General features: G+C 40.6%; 1 protein-coding gene across 12 annotated transcripts in view; it reads left to right on the forward strand.

Annotated features, from left to right (window-relative positions):
- The window catches only part of LOC120556381 (A-kinase anchor protein 13), a 121,619-nt gene that overhangs the window by 20,889 nt on the left and 83,393 nt on the right, over positions 1–17,337 (forward strand). For all 12 annotated transcript variants that reach the window (XM_039795942.1, XM_039795941.1, XM_039795940.1 and 9 more), the window contains 4 exons: positions 932–975; positions 12,593–12,746; positions 15,302–15,465; positions 16,679–16,850. In XM_039795942.1, the coding sequence (XP_039651876.1) occupies positions 943–975; positions 12,593–12,746; positions 15,302–15,465; positions 16,679–16,850 (523 nt within the window). In that variant the 5' untranslated portion in view covers positions 932–942. The remainder of the gene's footprint in view (positions 1–931; positions 976–12,592; positions 12,747–15,301; positions 15,466–16,678; positions 16,851–17,337) is intronic.

Below are 17,337 nucleotides of genomic sequence, written 5' to 3' on the forward strand. Positions count from 1 at the left end.
TAGGAGAATACAGGCTCTCAAAGCCAACCAGTCCCTTGACTCATTGACTGCAAGAGGGCAATATCTCTCAAGAAAGTTAAGCGACAAGGTTTCTGATCCATTCGTTCTCAAGTCTATAGCTGTAAAATGTTTTTTGGATGTAATTACACACCCACCACTTCTGACCTTGTGCCCAGAAAACGGCTTTGAGGCCTGCGTCCCAGACTGGGAGTAGGGAATCATCGTGAACATGAGCCGGTAAATCCTGCTAACTGATCTTCCCGGCATAAACCCATATAGAAGAAGCAAAGTAGTGTGTTTTGCATGCTGAACCTACTTTTCTTTTTGTTTGCTTGGTGAAAAACTAATGGATGATTGGAGGAGACAGGAGCACACTAATAGTTTGTCATCATTGCTGCGGCTGTCTTTGAATAAACAAGCACAAATAGAGACTTGGCAGTTTTGGTTGGATGATGAGTGTGTGTGTTCCCGCGTGTTATTCATTGTGGGTCTGTTCTATACTCATGCACTGTTAACCTCCCACAGAGCGTTGGGACTACTGCCAGGGTCAAGCTTAACTGTCACCTTGTCAGCAGCAATGTTCTGATGCTGCTAGAGCGGATCTACATGCATTTCGTGTAACTAAAACCCGGATTTCTAGTGTTTCATTTCAGCACAACACAATATGGGCTCATTTCACGTTTTTCCACATTTAACAGAGCTAAAAGGGGAGTGACTATTGGACTTGCGAATGTTAGGAAGCCAGGAACATGACTTCAAATGAATGCTCATATGCTTCATGTCTGCTGCTAAATAAGCATCAAACACAATTTATTAAGTACTATTATTTGACAGCTTGTTGCACTGCCCCAAAACATGTTATTTATATATATATACTGTAGTATTAACATACCGCAAAGTTATGACCTCTGATTTGTTCTTGTCTTTACAGTGTCCAGGGACATGAAACTCAATCCACAGCAAGCTCCACTGTATGTAAGTATCCCTATTCATACTCAAGCTGACGTAGAAGCTATTTATCCAGTTGGGTTGGGTGATGTCTATTGAATTGGCATTAGAAGATGTACACAGTGCAACATCACGATGGCCGATGACATCGTTGTCTGGGGCAGCTGTAATGCTTGACTGACGCTCTGACTGCGGATGCAGGCTGCGCAAGTCATCCAAACTTAAACTGAAATCATACAAAACCTGCCACAGGAGCTATATCCACCACCACTAAGAATAAAAAGGATGCCTTATCAATCGTGACGTTCTTTTGCCAGAAATGAGTGTGTTCCATACACTGCAGAAATAAGTGGGTTTGTAATTGTACCAGTATTTCCCTCTCTTACTCTCTCTTTCACAATTACAACTATCCAAACTGATACTTTTGTGAAAATAGTGACAGCGTGAGTGACCACCTGCAGTTGCTCTCGCACAATCAATCTGTGCATCGTTGATAAATCTGAATTGTTACTTTTTAAGCACGCAATAAATGCCATTAGCACAACTGTAAACCAGCGCCACGTTGTTGTGGCTAGGAGGGGGCATCACGATGTCCGTCGTAACATCACACCGATGGACGATGACATCATCCATCGCACCACCCCTATTCTCCAGTGCACACAGTTTGTCTCTTAATTCCACCCATACAGGTGTTTTCACTTGGCCTGCCTCGACGTCTCCTCAGGACTGTGTACTGTAGGTGTGTGCAGGCGGTGGCTGTTGGTTAGTTTGTTGCACCTGTTGGGGTGAAACAAGTTACACCTTTATCATCTTTATTAGTACGGTATATGGAGTTAGATGACCTCATGCAATTCCTGGAATAGCTCCGCCTGACTTCAACCTAAGAACAGGTCTAATTGACTGGAATAACTGAAGTGTGTGGGTGTGCAGGGCGGGATAGTAGAGAACACATCGGACTGCATGCAAACCAAGTGGCTATTTAATGTTTAACAAAACACATTTATAACGGTTTCCCTCTGCTTGCAGTCCTTTATTTTATATTTAGTGATCATGTTTTACATGTTATCAGTTAAATAATATAGGAACTACTTGGTGGAATGGTGGTATTGAAAAAATAGACCCAGATAATGTTTTAGGAAATGGCTAACATGACTACAAAAACAAGACTACTGATACGACAACATGAAAGTGTTCTTCTTAACACAGGTAATACACAGGTAATTACAGCAAAGAGCTTGGCGCCTTGTATTAAGAGGACTCATGACCTCTTGATTGCTGGATGTTCTTGTTAATTGTGAGCTTAAATGTTTTAGTTATGCAGTCTGTGTGTAAGAAAGAACATTCTGTACTGCAAAGTTGCTTTTTGTCCAGGAACCACTGTTAACTCGTCTATAGGTTGTCTGACAAAGAAGTAAAAGGTTTTCACTGTGCAGTAACAAGGTTCTTAGGCCGTTTATTTCCTAAATAACTAAGCAACAGGAGAAACTTTGTGGATGAGTTTCTAAAGCTTCAACCAAATTTCCAAGCTCCTTTTTTAATAAGAACATTGAGTTTAGGATCAGATGTGCAGCTGATTATAAATTATTCAAAGCTAGGTTTTTTTATTTTATTTTTTGGGTTTTAAAATTTTTTTTATCTACCATTTCTATCCTTGCATGTTGTAACCACTTACCTGGATCTGGGATGCAAGCATGTTATCTCTGACATCCTTTGCAAACTTGTTGAGGATCTCCAAACTCTCTCTGGCCAACTGGGAGAGTATGTTTTTCCAGAATGACTTAAGTCTGATTCAGGATGTGTACCAGTGGAGCCAGATGACGTAGTTCAGGTGGATGAGGCGCAGCTTGTTCGTGAAGTCCTCTCAAGGCCCTGACACACTAACCCGATTATCGGCCGTCGGACAGTCTGGCGAGGTCAGTGACTCGAGTCTGTTTGGTGTGTTCCGTGCCGCTTGAAGACAGGTTCAGCAACTGTATATCCTATTTCTCTCTTAAAATGTTTTCAGAAACACGTTTTAGTGAACTATCTTTGTAAAATATGAGGTTGTATTCTGATCTAGCCGCCATTATGCTCCGTTGTAAAATCTTGGAGCAGCCAGACCCATGTGATGCGTTCGTCCAATCAGCTGACGGTTTTACATTTTTGGGCAACAATACAGATTAGAGATTAGACATATTACGTCTCGCGCACGCGCAGAATGTACACTCAAGTTGGCTTGGCTTCGGTGTGTTCTGAGGAACTTTCTTGACCAACTCAGGGAGTCAGTCAGTCCAAGTGCATTTTCTGCCGACGGTCGGCCGTTCGGTTGGTGTGTCAGAGCCTTAAGATTGCTGACTTACCCACTGTGTCATGCAGAATGTGGCAACCGATCTGCAGAGGTTATCTCAGCAGCTTTAAAGGTCCCATGACATGGTGCTCTTTGGATGCTTTTATATAGACCTTAGTGGTCCCCTAATACTGTATCTGAAGTCTCTTTTATATAGACCTTAGTGGTCCCCTAATACTGTATCTGAAGTCTTTTATATAGACCTTAGTGGTCCCCTAATACTGTATCTGAAGTCTCTTTTATATAGGCCTTAGTGGTCCCCTAATACTGTATCTGAAGTCTCTTTTATATAGACCTTAGTGGTCCCCTAATACTGTATCTGAAGTGTCTTTTATATAGACCTTAGTGGTCCCCTAATACTGTATCTGAAGTCTCTTTTATATAGACCTTAGTGGTCCCCTAATACTGTATCTGAAGTGTCTTTTATATAGACCTTAGTGGTCCCCTAATACTGTATCTGAAGTCTCTTTTATATAGACCTTAGTGGTCCCCTAATACTGTATCTGAAGTCTCTTTTATATAGACCTTAGTGGTCCCCTAATACTGTATCTGAAGTCTCTTTTATATAGACCTTAGTGGTCCCCTAATACTGTATCTGAAGTCTCTTTTATATAGACCTTAGTGGTCCCCTAATACTGTATCTGAAGTCTCTTTTATATAGACCTTAGTGGTCTCCTAATACTGTATCTGAAGTGTCTTTCCCGAAATTCAGCCTTGGTGCAGAATTACAGCCACTAGAGCCAGTCCCACAATGAGCTTTCCTTAGGATGTGCCATTTCTGTGTCTGTAGCTATTTAAGAGGAGAGAGGGGGGGCAAGGTGGAGGGTGGGGGTGTGGCCTTGACCAACTGCCACTTTGCTCGTTTGAAAGCCATGATGTCTCTCTCTCTCTCATGGGTGGGCCAAATTCTCTGGGCGGGCAAATCCGAGAAAGGGGAGGTAACCTTGCTCCTTATGACATCATAAGGAGAAGCTTCCTGATTGGTCCATTTGAGCTTTCATTTTCTCAAATGCAGAGCAGGATACCCAGGGCTCGGTTTACACCTATCACCATTTCTAGCCACTGGGGGGACCATAGGCAGGCTGGGGGAACGCATATTAATGTTAAAAATACTCATAAAGTGAAACTTTCATGCCATGGGACCTTTAAATCTCCCGTCTTATTCTTTGTCACTACTCAAAACTTATTAATATAGGTGAGGGTTAATTTATAAACTGAAAGCTTTGCTTTGTAGCTCATATTCCTGGTTACAAGCGGTCAATCAGCCACGTTTCCCCCCTTCAGTTGGATAGAGCATGCTACTCTTTTCCCCAGGAATACACCATAGCTGAATAACTGTTAGATTATAAACAGTCTGGCTTTGTCAATCAAATTCATTGAGGTTTTAAATTAGTCTTAAATACACTTCCATTAAAATGCTCCTAAAAAGTTTGCCATCATGGCACCAGCATTATTTGACACATGAGGGGTGTGTGTGAGTGGGAGACATTTCTGAGTTCTTGTCTGAGTGGTTGCACAGGTTCCCTATCACTAGCAGGTGAGGAAGACACACAGGAAATGAGATAAGTCAGAGATGTGTGTGTTTGTGTGTGGGTCTCTAAAGACTGGAGTGGCTCACACATTAACGACCCAGACAACCTTATCTGTGATTTACAGTCTGACTCTTCAGTGGAACTAGGCGGGCAGTCAAGCCTCATTAGACATCAGGTCTTAGACACTTATCACAGCAATTCTCAGCTAGATAGGGGTTAAGTAGTTGGCCTGTATTTGTACCTCCTAAAAATACTCTGCCATCCAGTTTGATTGAACCAACTGTAAAAACACCAACTGTAAAAACACCCAGAAATAAGGAAGTCAAGACCTTGGTGTTCTTGCAATTTTTTTTTTCTTGCCAAATAATGACTTTTAATGAGGATGTGATGGGTAAAGAAATGAGTTTGTTTCAGAGAGCAATCAGAGGGAGTAGAAAGGGTCATATGATCTGTTGATTTGTTGGGCAGAGGATGACTTGTAGAAGATAAGTTCTCTTTCAGTAACCGAGAGCCAGTCCTTGCTGCTGGTCTGACTGTGACTAAACATGCTATATACATTCTTGGCATTTAGCGGACAGTGTTTTCCAGAGTGGCTTACAATTAGATGAGCAGGTAGAGGTTAAGTCTCTAACACAGGGCACATGACTGTGGACACAAAAACAGTTAATGGATCCTGTGACTTCTCTGCTGTGTGATGGTCTGCAGCTGCACTGCAAGAGGGATGAAGGATGCTCTATATGTCACTAACCCTAACCCTAGTAAAATTGGAGGATGTGTGTAGCTGTCTGTCTGTCTCCCAAAACTTGCAGACTAGCTAGTAGGATTCCAATAAATTATCTTCTAAATTGTCAAGTGGGAACAAAAGCTGCAACGTTTCTGGGTTGCAATATTCCCACTGTGATACATCAACCAATGTGTCCCTGAGCAAGACACCTAACCCCTAGTTGCTCCAGAGGTGTGCGACCTCTGATATATGTATAGCAACTGTAAGTCGCTTCGGATAAAAGCGTCAGTTAAATGACATGTGATGTAATATTCTGTTTTTTAATTTTTTTTTTTTTTTTTTTTTTAAAAAGGGGTTTTTTTTTTTTTTTTTTTTTTTTTGTTTAGTAGAAGAGGAATTGAATTTTTTTTTTGGGGGAAAAACAGAGTGAAAGCTAGGAAGGTAGATCTAAGGTAGAAATGTAATTAATTATGAGAGAAAATGTAAGCGGTGCCATAGGATGTCTTGACAATTAGTGTGGGAGCAAAAGTGGAGCGAACTTCCACAATGTGCTGCCTATAGTCAGAAATCCAGCCAGGGGGATAGACATGAATTTAATCTGCATAGAAAACTCATCATTGGTGAGAATTTCTAACCGTATGCGTGAAGGCCTTAAAATCAAATACTGCCTTACCTGGAGAGTTGGACCCAGTACAGTTGCAGGATTTGAGGAAAAGGCTACTCTCACACATGCATATTAAGGAAGAGGGGGCTGGGTTCATAGCCTCCAGCTGTTCTTTTGATGTCGCTTAATAGTTGCCTGTTCCCTGCTGAAGCGCCATGATTAGCAGGTCAATACCCCAGCAGGTCACTTTGTTAAGTACTTATTACCAGCAGAGAGCGCAGTCATACAATGGGGCTGAAAGACATCCATTTGTGCATGTCACACAGCTTTAAAACCAGAAGAAAAATGTTCTATTTAGCGTTTTTAGTTATTGTTATTATAAGACTTATTGTCAGTAGCTTTACTTTCCATTTGTGTGTGTGCTTTACAAAGGTCACAGTGTGCAGCTGTGTTTCCTGCAGACCCCAGCAGATGTTTCACATCTGTTTCTCCACCCACCGCCAACACATTTGCCTCAAACGATTGACAATGATCATATTTAGTTGATATTCTATTCTGCTCTCTACTCTCACACTTTTTATTCAGATAAGTTAGAATTCATAGATAGCAGATTGATTACAAGCAATCATACCTGAGGAGGTTGAAAGTAACAGGAGAGTGAAAACGTATTAGGTACTGTAGATGTGATTTTACTTCAGTTAAAAAAATCAGAAGCTTATGAATATGAATATTAAATTAGACAAAATGGGACACTGCTGTGGTGCCATCAACAATCATTTTAGCAACTAATATGCCAGATGCAGCAGGTTGATATTGTGATTAAGGTGAGTTTCCACCAGCCTAGAAAAAAAGGAGTAGAAAAAACTATTTCTCATTTGCTTTCCTTTTGTTCATAGTGAGAATGTGGAACTTACTTTCCCATAAAAAAAGTTTTCACTTACACATGGAGTGCAAACTCACAAATCCACTGACGTACCAATGCGTTCAGTATCAGCAATCCCTAATTTCCAATCTGGGCTGGGGATAAGAGATGAATTTTTAATGGAGAGAATATGTCATGCCTGCTGGCTTCCACCCATCTACAACTCATTTATGCCAGTGCCCCTGCTCTGCTTGTTAAAGCGGAGACACTCTGTGCATAGCAAAGCCTGCATCCTTCATGCTGCAAGTCAGTGTATTTAGTCCCAGCTCTCCGAAGGTCACTGCAGGCAGCTTCTCTTCCTGTGGCCTCTGGGCTATCTGGTCTCCTTTGAACACATTTTCCCACTCACATTACTCAGCAGCAGCAGCAGCAGTGGCTTGTCAAACAGAGACTTGCCAATCCCAATACTGCTGGTTAGCCTAACTGCTGACAACCCCCATCTATAGAACAAGGCCCTGAGGCTACAACTTTATAAGAGGAGGAAGCACCTGTAACCCTGACTGTTAAGCTCTCCTCGACACCAGCCTAAACTGGCCACCAAGTCAGGCTGTTCATGTTGGAACGGCCTGGTGAAAAGATTGCAGCACTGGTCAGATTAAGTGGGATGAAATATCCCATTATCACCCCCTCGGTGTCAACAGGCTGCAGTCCCCCAGTGGAAAACAGCTCATTTTAAACAATATCCCTCTTTTTTGTTGCTTCTCCTCCTCCTCAGTCTGTCCTCAGATGACACCACTCCATTGTCCACAACAATCCAGCTACAACATAGCCAATTGTCCCTTTAGGAAAAAAAACATACTGACCTATAGACTGCATATCTGTAATTTGAAAATATTTGCACATTAGTAGGGCTGCCTCTTCGTAGTCGTTAGTCGATGAATTGGTCGTTTTTGTCTTAGTCAACCAAGATTTCTTTTGTCGATTAGTAATTTTTTTTAATGCTTTTTTCATGCTGAATGACTTATTTCCAAGAGTGTTATTAGCGGATCTCTGATGCACACAACATTTAAAGTGTTGCTATTGCATGATTCTTTGTGGAGGAACTCAGTTTTACAGATCTGTTAGTCGAGAAAATCGTATGAATGTTAGTCGACTGAGAATTTCTTCAATCGAAGACAGCTCTTAACATTAGCAAGATACATGATATTATCTAATAAGCACAGTATAGCTGAAAAAAGGGGTACACATAGTTTAATTTTAAGTTGTATTAGGTTTCTAAAATCACTTAAAATTGACTGCAAAAGCCCGGAAATGACGACTGCCGCTGACTTTTTGACCGTTTTGAAACAAGAGTCCTGTAAAAGGGGTCTTAAATATGCATTTGATGTCTACATGCTTGACATTGTGTTAACAGACTGTTAGTAAGGGTGTCACAATTTCGATTTTAAATCGAAATCCACCGAAATTAATTCACAATCTTGAACTTCAAATAAAAAAATGGAATCATTGATGCTGCCACACCCCCAAAAACACATGTTGGAAGTGCTGCGAGTCAACCTCCTCTAACTTAGTTACAGCCAGTCAAAAGATAGCATGGCAAATGCAGATGCAGGAGACCCATCGACAGAACTTGAGCCCCCTCCTCTTTCACTGAAGTCACCGGTGTGGAAGTATTTTGGATTTCCAGTGAGTTATGTTGACAATGTTCGCGTTGTCGACAAAAAAGCCACAGTTTGCAAGATCTGCTATGTGTGTGTGTACTGTATTCTTCCACTGGCAGCCTGACTAACATGGCAGGGCATCTCTGCACGCACCACAAAAACATAGATTCATCTATTAAACCAACAACTCTAACACAAACTACAGTAACTGTGATTCGATGACGGACACTGCATTTTTTTGTATAAAGTTTTAAAAAACGTCTTTTGCATGATAAAAATGTAAGTAGGCTATACAATCTATTCCTTAACCGCTAATTAACTTGTAAGTCCTAACTTTGAACCATTAAGTTGCATTTTATGCTCATCCTAGATGGCAGCTTATTTTGCTTAAGTTTCCAATTGACTGAAGATATGTTATTGTTGCATTATGTTGTTAATAAATGTTTTAAATTTGACAATGTAGTGTGGTACATTGCAAACAAAGGTCAGATATTATATTGCATTAAAGTCTAGTCTAAAACTGGAATAGCAACCTGTGCTTTAACAATAAATACAGTACAGTACGACCTTAGAATCGAAAATGTAATCGAATCGAGGATTTGGAGAATTGTGACACCCCTAACTGTTAGTCAAACGAAATGCTATTTCGGGTAATGTTTGCCATTTTTGCTGGAATGTAAAACCTCCCCAAATCCAATAAAAGCAGAACACAGCTGCTAGCGTTACACTCTGATAGCTTTCAGACCCAGCTTCCACACAGTGTGAAGATACTACACAATGCATGGAGGCTACTTGTCATGAACTGAGCTTTTTGGTTACTAACAGTAAGCTAGTCAGCTGGACATGCTTATGGTTGCGACTTATGTGAAACCAGACAAACCCACTGTTTAATCCATCTAATTAGTTACATTTTTCCACTTGTGTTTTTGGTGTTGCCAAGACGAAACAATGCAGTCATCCGGTCTCTATAAATGCAAAGTCGCTCCTTCTCAGCAATACGTACACAACGAAGGTCTCTGATTTTGGTTTTTGCACCAAACTGGAACATACGGCTGTGGAAAGTGAATTGGTACACTCAATAAACACTGTTTAGTTGCTAGGGAACAATTGTTTTAACTCATAACTGCTGCAGTAGAAACAACGGAGTGTGAAGTAGGGCTCTGGAGAAGAGCGTAACCCTTTAATAATGTTCCATGGATGCACAAGGGTTAAAAAGCTGGATTAGTTTATAAAAAGTACTAAAACAGAAGCTGTTAATCATGTTGCCTCCTCCATTTATAAAATAGTTTCCTCCTCCTCCTCCTCCTCTGTGGCCTGAACCTGACGGTGCTCGCTCACTGAGTCGGCACAAAGTCAAGCTGCTGCTCCATGTTTCAGCGCTGTTTGCTGCCTCCCTGTTTGTTTGTTAATGATGTAATGAGTAGCATTTTAACATCAATAAATCAATACCACATTAACTTTGAGGCATTTTGTGTAAACAAGGATGGTGCTGAGAAAACTGGCAGCCTCCACACAGAGTTTTACACTGTGGCCCTGTTAAGATTTGGCATCAAGATATATCCAATCTGTAACTAAATAGATCTATGAAGATGGTGAAGGATTGTAGTTCACATCTGGCATCAGCACTTGTCTTAAATGCTTCTAAAGTGACCAACTGTGATTGGATTTCACTCTCCTCTCGCTTTTGACTGTATCTATGGGAGACTGATAAACATGCACTAGAAGAGAAGTTGGATTAGAATTAGTTCTTTTTGCCTAAGTCATGGATTTACAGTGGGGCTCGAAAGTTTGGGCACCCCAGGTAAAAATTTGTATTAATGTGCATAAAGAAGCCAAGAAAAGATGGAAAAATCTCCAAAAGTCATCAAATGACAGATTAGACATTCTTATAATATGTCAAAAAAAGTTAGATTTTATTTCCATCATTTACACTTTCAAAATAACAGAAAACAAAAAAATGGCATCTGCAAAAGTTTGGGCACCCTGCAGAGTTAATACCTTGTACTGCCCCCTTTGGCAAGTATCACAGCTTGTAAACGCTTTTTGTAGCCAGCCAAGAGTTTGAGGTATCTTCGTCCATTCTTCCTTATAAAAGTCTTCCAGTTCTTTGAGATTTCTGGGCATGCACTGCTCTTTTAAGGTCTATCCATAGATTTTCAATTCTGTTGAGGTCAGGAGATTGTGAAGGCCATGGCAAAACCTTCAGTTTACGCCCCTTGATGTAATCCACCGTGGATTTTGAGGTGTGTTTAGGATCATTATCCATTTGTAGAAGCCATCCTCTCTTTAACTTCAGCTTTTTCACAGATGGCATCAAGTTAGCATCCAAAATTTGCTGAAATTTTATTGAATCAATTTTTCCTTTTACTCGTGAAATGTTCCCTGTGCCACTGGCTGCAATACAACCCCAAAGCATGATTGATCCACCCCATGCTTAACAGTTGGACAGAGGTTCTTTTCATTAAATTCTGTGCCCTTTCTTCTCCAAACGTACCTTTGCTCATTCCAGCCAAAAAGTTGTATTTTAACCTCATCGGTCCACAGAACTTGTTTTCACAATGCATCAGGCTTGTCTATATGTTCATTTGCAAACTTCAAACGCTGATTTTTGTGGTGAGGACGTAGAAGAGGTTTTCTTCTGATGACTCTTCCATGAAGACCATATTTGTACAAGTAGCTCTTTATAGTGGAATGGTGTACCACAACTCCAGTGTCTGCCAGATCTTTCTGGATGATCGTGCAGTCAAACGTGGGTTTTGACTTGCTTTTCTCACAATCCTGCGAGCTGTTCTGTCTGATATTTTTCTTGGTCTTCCAGATCTTGCTTTAACTTCCACTGTTCCTGATGACCGCCATTTCTTAATTACATTCTGAACAGAGGATATTGGCATCTGAAAACGCTTTGCTATCTTCTTATAGCCTTCTCCTGCTTTGTGAGCGTCAACTATTTTCAGTTTCAGTTTTCTAGACAACTGCTTAGAAGAACCCATGGTGCTGATTGTTGGGACAAGGTCAGATGAGTCTGGGCATTTAAAACCTTTGAGATTGACATCACCTGGTCTTTCCAGACGATGATTGAGAACAATCCATGACATTGTCAGGTCTCAGCTTTCCAAAGGGGGCGGTGCATGCTATAAACTCTGCAGGGTGCCCAAACTTTTGCAGATGCCATTTTTTTGTTTTCTGTTATTTTGAAAGTGCAAATGATGGAAATAAAATCTAACTTTTTTTTGAAATATTATAAGAATGTCTAATCTGATGCCATTTGATGCCTTTTGGATATTTTTTCATCTTTTCTTGGCTTCTTTATGCACATTAATACAAATTTTTACCTGGGGTGCCCAAACTTTCGAGCCCCACTGTAATTGTCTGAGTGTTGTGGAGCTTGTTGTGCTATACACACTATCTAGCTTGTACTAAATTATGTAAGGGATACATTTGTGTTCTTGAGCATTGTTGTGTAGTGGACATACTGTATGCGTCCCTGACTAGCTCCAAATGTGGCTTGGTAATTGTAATCAAAATGCATTCTCTGTGCAATAACACATTTATTAAAAGCTGTTTGCTTGAAATATGTCTTAATTAAGACATGATAGAAAATTAGCTTCTTTCACATAGAGGTTCAGCTTCTCATCAGAAAAAGTCAAAAAGTGCTGTATATTGGCAAATCAATGAATGGAAGATATTATATATATCTATTAGATTTACTACAGTAATTTGTTTCCTCCACTTTTACTAAGATGAAATGTATGAACACTTAACACTTCTCTCTCTAAATATGTTTCTTTCTTTCTTTCTTTCTTGGTACCCTTTTCTTTTCTGTCCTCTCTCCCTCTACCTCTCTCTCTCTCTCTCTCTCTCTCTCTCTCTCCCTCTCTCTCTCTCTCTCCTCTCTCTCCCTCTCTCTCCCTCTCTCTCCCTCTCTCTCTCTGCAGGGGGGGTGTGTTATCACGGTGCAGCTCACTGGTGAAGAGCTGGCTGCAGATGAGGAGGGCGTGGACTACTTCCTGCTGTTTGCTGGCAGCACACAGAGGCATCTGACCAGCACCCTAAGGAGCAGTTATGACACCTTGGAGGCGCTGTGTCCCGGTAAGCCACCCCACCCACCATGCCTTGCAGATTCCCTGTTACCTCTAATGGACCTGTGAGAAGGCAGCTCCACCTACAGTATTTGACACATGTTAAATCTTTTTAAAATGGTCATGTCTACCTGTGTTTACTGATAGCACCGACCCAATAGATTACCCAGAATAGTGCTGTAGTGATGTGATAGTAAATAAAAACAAACTGAAATGAAGGTTCTGTGAAAGTAGCATCATGGCAGTCAAAGTCCACTTAAAGTCCTCTATAGCCATCATGTGCCTAAATGAACATTAAGGGGTGCTAAAGCACGCCAAAATGCCACAGACTGTTTCAAAACAAAAATTATATTTAAGAAGAGGATGGTATTATTCTTCCTACACATCGCACAGAAAGCATAGTGCAGTCAGGAGATATTATAGCTGTGGAAGAAAGTCGGAATAATAAACGATTAATCATCTACCACCACTGTCGTCATTTTTAAACTAGTGTGTGTTGGAAAAGGAGAAATCACCCCATTTGACTTTTTCTAGAGCCTGGCTCATTCATCACTCCTCTTGGAGCACATCCCACTTATTCTACTTGCAAAATTGAACATATTGCAGGAGATACTTCCTGTGAGGTGATTGAGCAACTACAGGGAGAACGGTAATCAAGGTTCAAAAGTCATTGTACACATAGACCTACTTGTGACACTGTAATAAACAGGGATGGTAGCAAAATGTTGGGAAAGACATTGAATATGTGCTGAAGGGACAAATATAAAAGACATTGTTGAACTCATTGTTTTCCTCAAGTGTGCGTTCCAGACACGAAAAAAGAAGGCAGAACATGTTAAACTGCGTTATCTTGTTAAGAGCTCTGCTGAATTATAGCCATTTGAGGGGAGTAAGAGGAGGTGTTACTCTCTACTAACAGATTAGATCCGGTTCACTGCTCTATCCATCAGTACTCACACAGATCCAAAGGACCCGTATTGTGACCAAGCAGAAGGTTGCGGGATAGAAGTGACCTGGGAAAATGGCCACAGATACACTGAATATCTACTTTGGCATGGATTGAGGTGCCCCTGAGCAAGGCATTTGCACCTTAATATTCAAGTGCACTATACCATCTGACTACATGTTTGTAACAAGAAAACAACACTGCCACAGAGTAAGAAGATGTGTGGGATAAATGGGTCGGATATGATTAATTCCTTTATTCCTTTATTTGGATCCCCATTAGCTGCTAACAATGTAGGAGCTACTCTTTCCTGGGGTTCACATAAAACAATCACAACATGTACATAAAAACACTGAACATACAATTTTACATACATTTAAAACAAGACATGTAGCTCCGGATGCAGAGAGCGCTATCAAGGCTCAGCTCATGAGGATTTCTTTTTTAGAGTTCTGTTTAAAAAGCATATGACTTGGCATTTGGGGAGGAATTAAATTGATGCAGAAGGCCATGTGCCCTGTAAATTAGAAGCAGAGATGTCAGTGCTGCATGCATTTACAAGGCATCAATCAGAGCCTTTATGTGTTTTGACACTGACCCTGTATGTGGACTACAGTCCTCTGTTCTTTCATTTTGTTGAACTTGAGAACTTAAAACTCATTTGCATACATTTTCATTTAACTGATAACATGTTCATTTGTTGGTAACTTTGATTTGTGACTGCTGAATAGGTAGTGAGATAAATTGAAACACATTTAATTAAGTAAAATAATTGTATTGGAATTAATTAGATATGATTGAAGTCAGCGGTGCAAATCTGCATTATATTTGTTGCCGATTATTATGAATGAGCAGTTCTTATTGCACTTGTACTTACTGTATTCTTTGTTGTCAAATGACTAAAGTATTGTTGATAATCTATAGTAGGCCTACTGGCTACAGGAGAAGCACATGTGTTACTAATAATAACGTTAACGATGGCTCTGTGCTTTTCAAGTGTCCTGGTAAGCTCTGAAAGTGTGACAGTGAGCCGGCGTTATTCATTTTATTGTTTACATGTGCTTTTCCTACGGTTACATGTCAAGAGGTGTTCTGTAATAAAAAATAAATGAAAAAGGTTTGTTTGGATGAATTATGTGAGATTTAGCACTGCTAGCATGGTAGCTATGTAACTAGCTAGCATCATCCACTGTTTAGTATCTCTTTTGCTTATCAGTCCTTTTGCTTCCTAATCATTTTTTTCCTCACAGGTCATTTTAATATCAGAGTTCTTTTCTTTTAATATGGATTTTCCCATTATTGTTGTTGTACTTTCTATGACTTACTGTGTTGTTGCTATGACGCTAAAGTCACCTTGCTAGCCGCAGCTAGCTAACAACGGTTAATGCTTGTAAAACACAGGGACATAGCAAATTGACTATGCACACTCAACTTTATAAAAATCCAATTTAAACATATGGAGGATTTAACCATACACACAGACAAACTGATAATATATAATATAACCAATTAATGTGTGTAGTAAACATTTTAAAACTAGCCTACTGAACTCAGTATACATTTATTCTCTGTCTTCTGTCACCTCCCCTTTCTGTGTCCTTTCTTGTGTTGTCTTATAGCTCATGACTGTTGCGAGGTGGTGTTGGTCACCTTGTGTTCAGTCAGCCGAGGTGTCCCCGAGACTAACGAGGACCTGAAGTCCTGTGTGGGTCGTGTGGCCCCATTGGCCGAGCATCGATTCAGCTTTGTCCAGGATTTGGCTTTCGACATGGCCCAATTCCTGGTGAGCAACAAGACAAATCCCGTCCAAGTGAGCAGTAAAATACCCACACAGACGTGTTTGTCACAGAGCAGGAGAAAAGCGGTTACAATTGGTGACAAGTGATACAGCAATGTGGGCAAAGTGACAGTAAGACAAAAGATTGCCATGTTATTGTTCCTTCCCTGACAAGGCTTAATGCCTCACAGTCACTTAATGAATTATTACAGCATAATTTATTACCACATAGAAATTTGATATAGAATTTTCTTTGCCAGAAGATAATGTAACTGCCTTGGGCACTCAAACTTCACTTTAAAAAAAATCTGAATATGATTTGTTTTCATCAACACAGCACCGCCCCTAATGGAGCTTAAAGGAATACGCCACCGTTTGTTGAAAAGGGGTTATTCACCATCTCCTCTATATTTATATAGGTGGGCAAATGCATTTTTGTATCAGTGCATGCATTGTCTTAGTCCGGCGCCGCAGCCGCTAGCTTAGCTTAGGGTAATGAATGGAATCCTTTGTTGCCATAGCTAGCTTCCTCCTAACGAGACCTCTCCAATTCACAAAAATGGATGAAATTGAAATCGGTCAAACGTGTTAGCTTTGTAAGACCATAGAGTATGTGTTATATAAATGCCATGATGAAATTCAAAGTGTAAATATACGCAATATATGTCGAAAGCCCGTGGAGCTCTATATCGATATCTCTGTGCCCGAGTAGCAGTGCTTCAGCTGTAACCTACTTCCACGCAATATAGTCCCAAGTCAGTATCTGCCAAAGAAATCGTCTAGTCTTAATCTGCATTGTTATTTTTACTTGTTGTGAATACGCAGGCCACAAGAAGTAATTGGGTTTTGTTTTTGTTGTTGTTGGGGTCACTTTTAATCACGACATGCTAAACAGCAACAAAGGATTCCATTCATTACGCTAAGCTAAGCTAGCGGTGGCGGCGGCGCTGGACTAAGACAATGCATGCACTGATACTAAAATGCATTTGCCCACCTATATAAATATAGAGGAGACGGTGAATAACCCTTTTTCAACAAACGGTGGCGTATTCCTTTAAAACTGATGGATGCACGTGGATGTGTCTTCTTGCATTTACATCTTACATTTTAGGCATGTGGTTAATGCTCTTAGGCTAAGTGTCTTAAAGCGAGTTCTTCCAGTAGACTAAGCCTCAGCTCGTCCTAACTTGACTCATCTTTGTAATCACCCTGCACACAGGTGAGCACGGCGGGCCGGGCTGATGGCCTCGATGGGGCACTGCTGCTGGATGAGTGTCAGATTCCCCTGCAGGAGTGTGAACGTCTGGATGAGAGCCTGGCGCTGGCCCTCCACCATCTTGTGCTGCCTCCAGGATGGAGCTTACTGGGGAAAGAACTAACCAACAGCACTGGTGAGACTGGAGGGCAGTGGATTGTCTGTCACAATAATAATTAATAATAATTGTAATAATTGTAATTTCCTCACACAAATAAAAATGTTAGACAGAATGTCTCTGCACTGATGCACAAACATAACCAAATTATAATTGTACAGCACATAATGACACACATGGCACATCTGTTTGTGTGTTTGTCTACATGTATGTGTCATATGCAATATTTTTCACCGTGTTGACCGGTTATCAGTCAAACTAGGAAGATTGATCACTCTCTTCATTATGTTGCATTTTCAAATCAGTGCAACTTGGCCAAATAGGTGCACAACAGTTGCTGGTCAAAACAAGACATTGTTACTGATTAGTGCAGAAGAGTGTATATTGACACACAATTACAGTTTCCATGTTCTGTGTGAGTATGTGTGTGCTTTGCAGTGTGTATGTCCTACTGCCAATTAGTGGAAGTGACTCTTGTTTAACCATAATTTAACATTTTACACTG

This window comes from Perca fluviatilis, chromosome 3, assembly GCF_010015445.1.
Source record: "Perca fluviatilis chromosome 3, GENO_Pfluv_1.0, whole genome shotgun sequence".
Taxonomy (NCBI): Eukaryota; Metazoa; Chordata; class Actinopteri; order Perciformes; family Percidae; genus Perca; species Perca fluviatilis.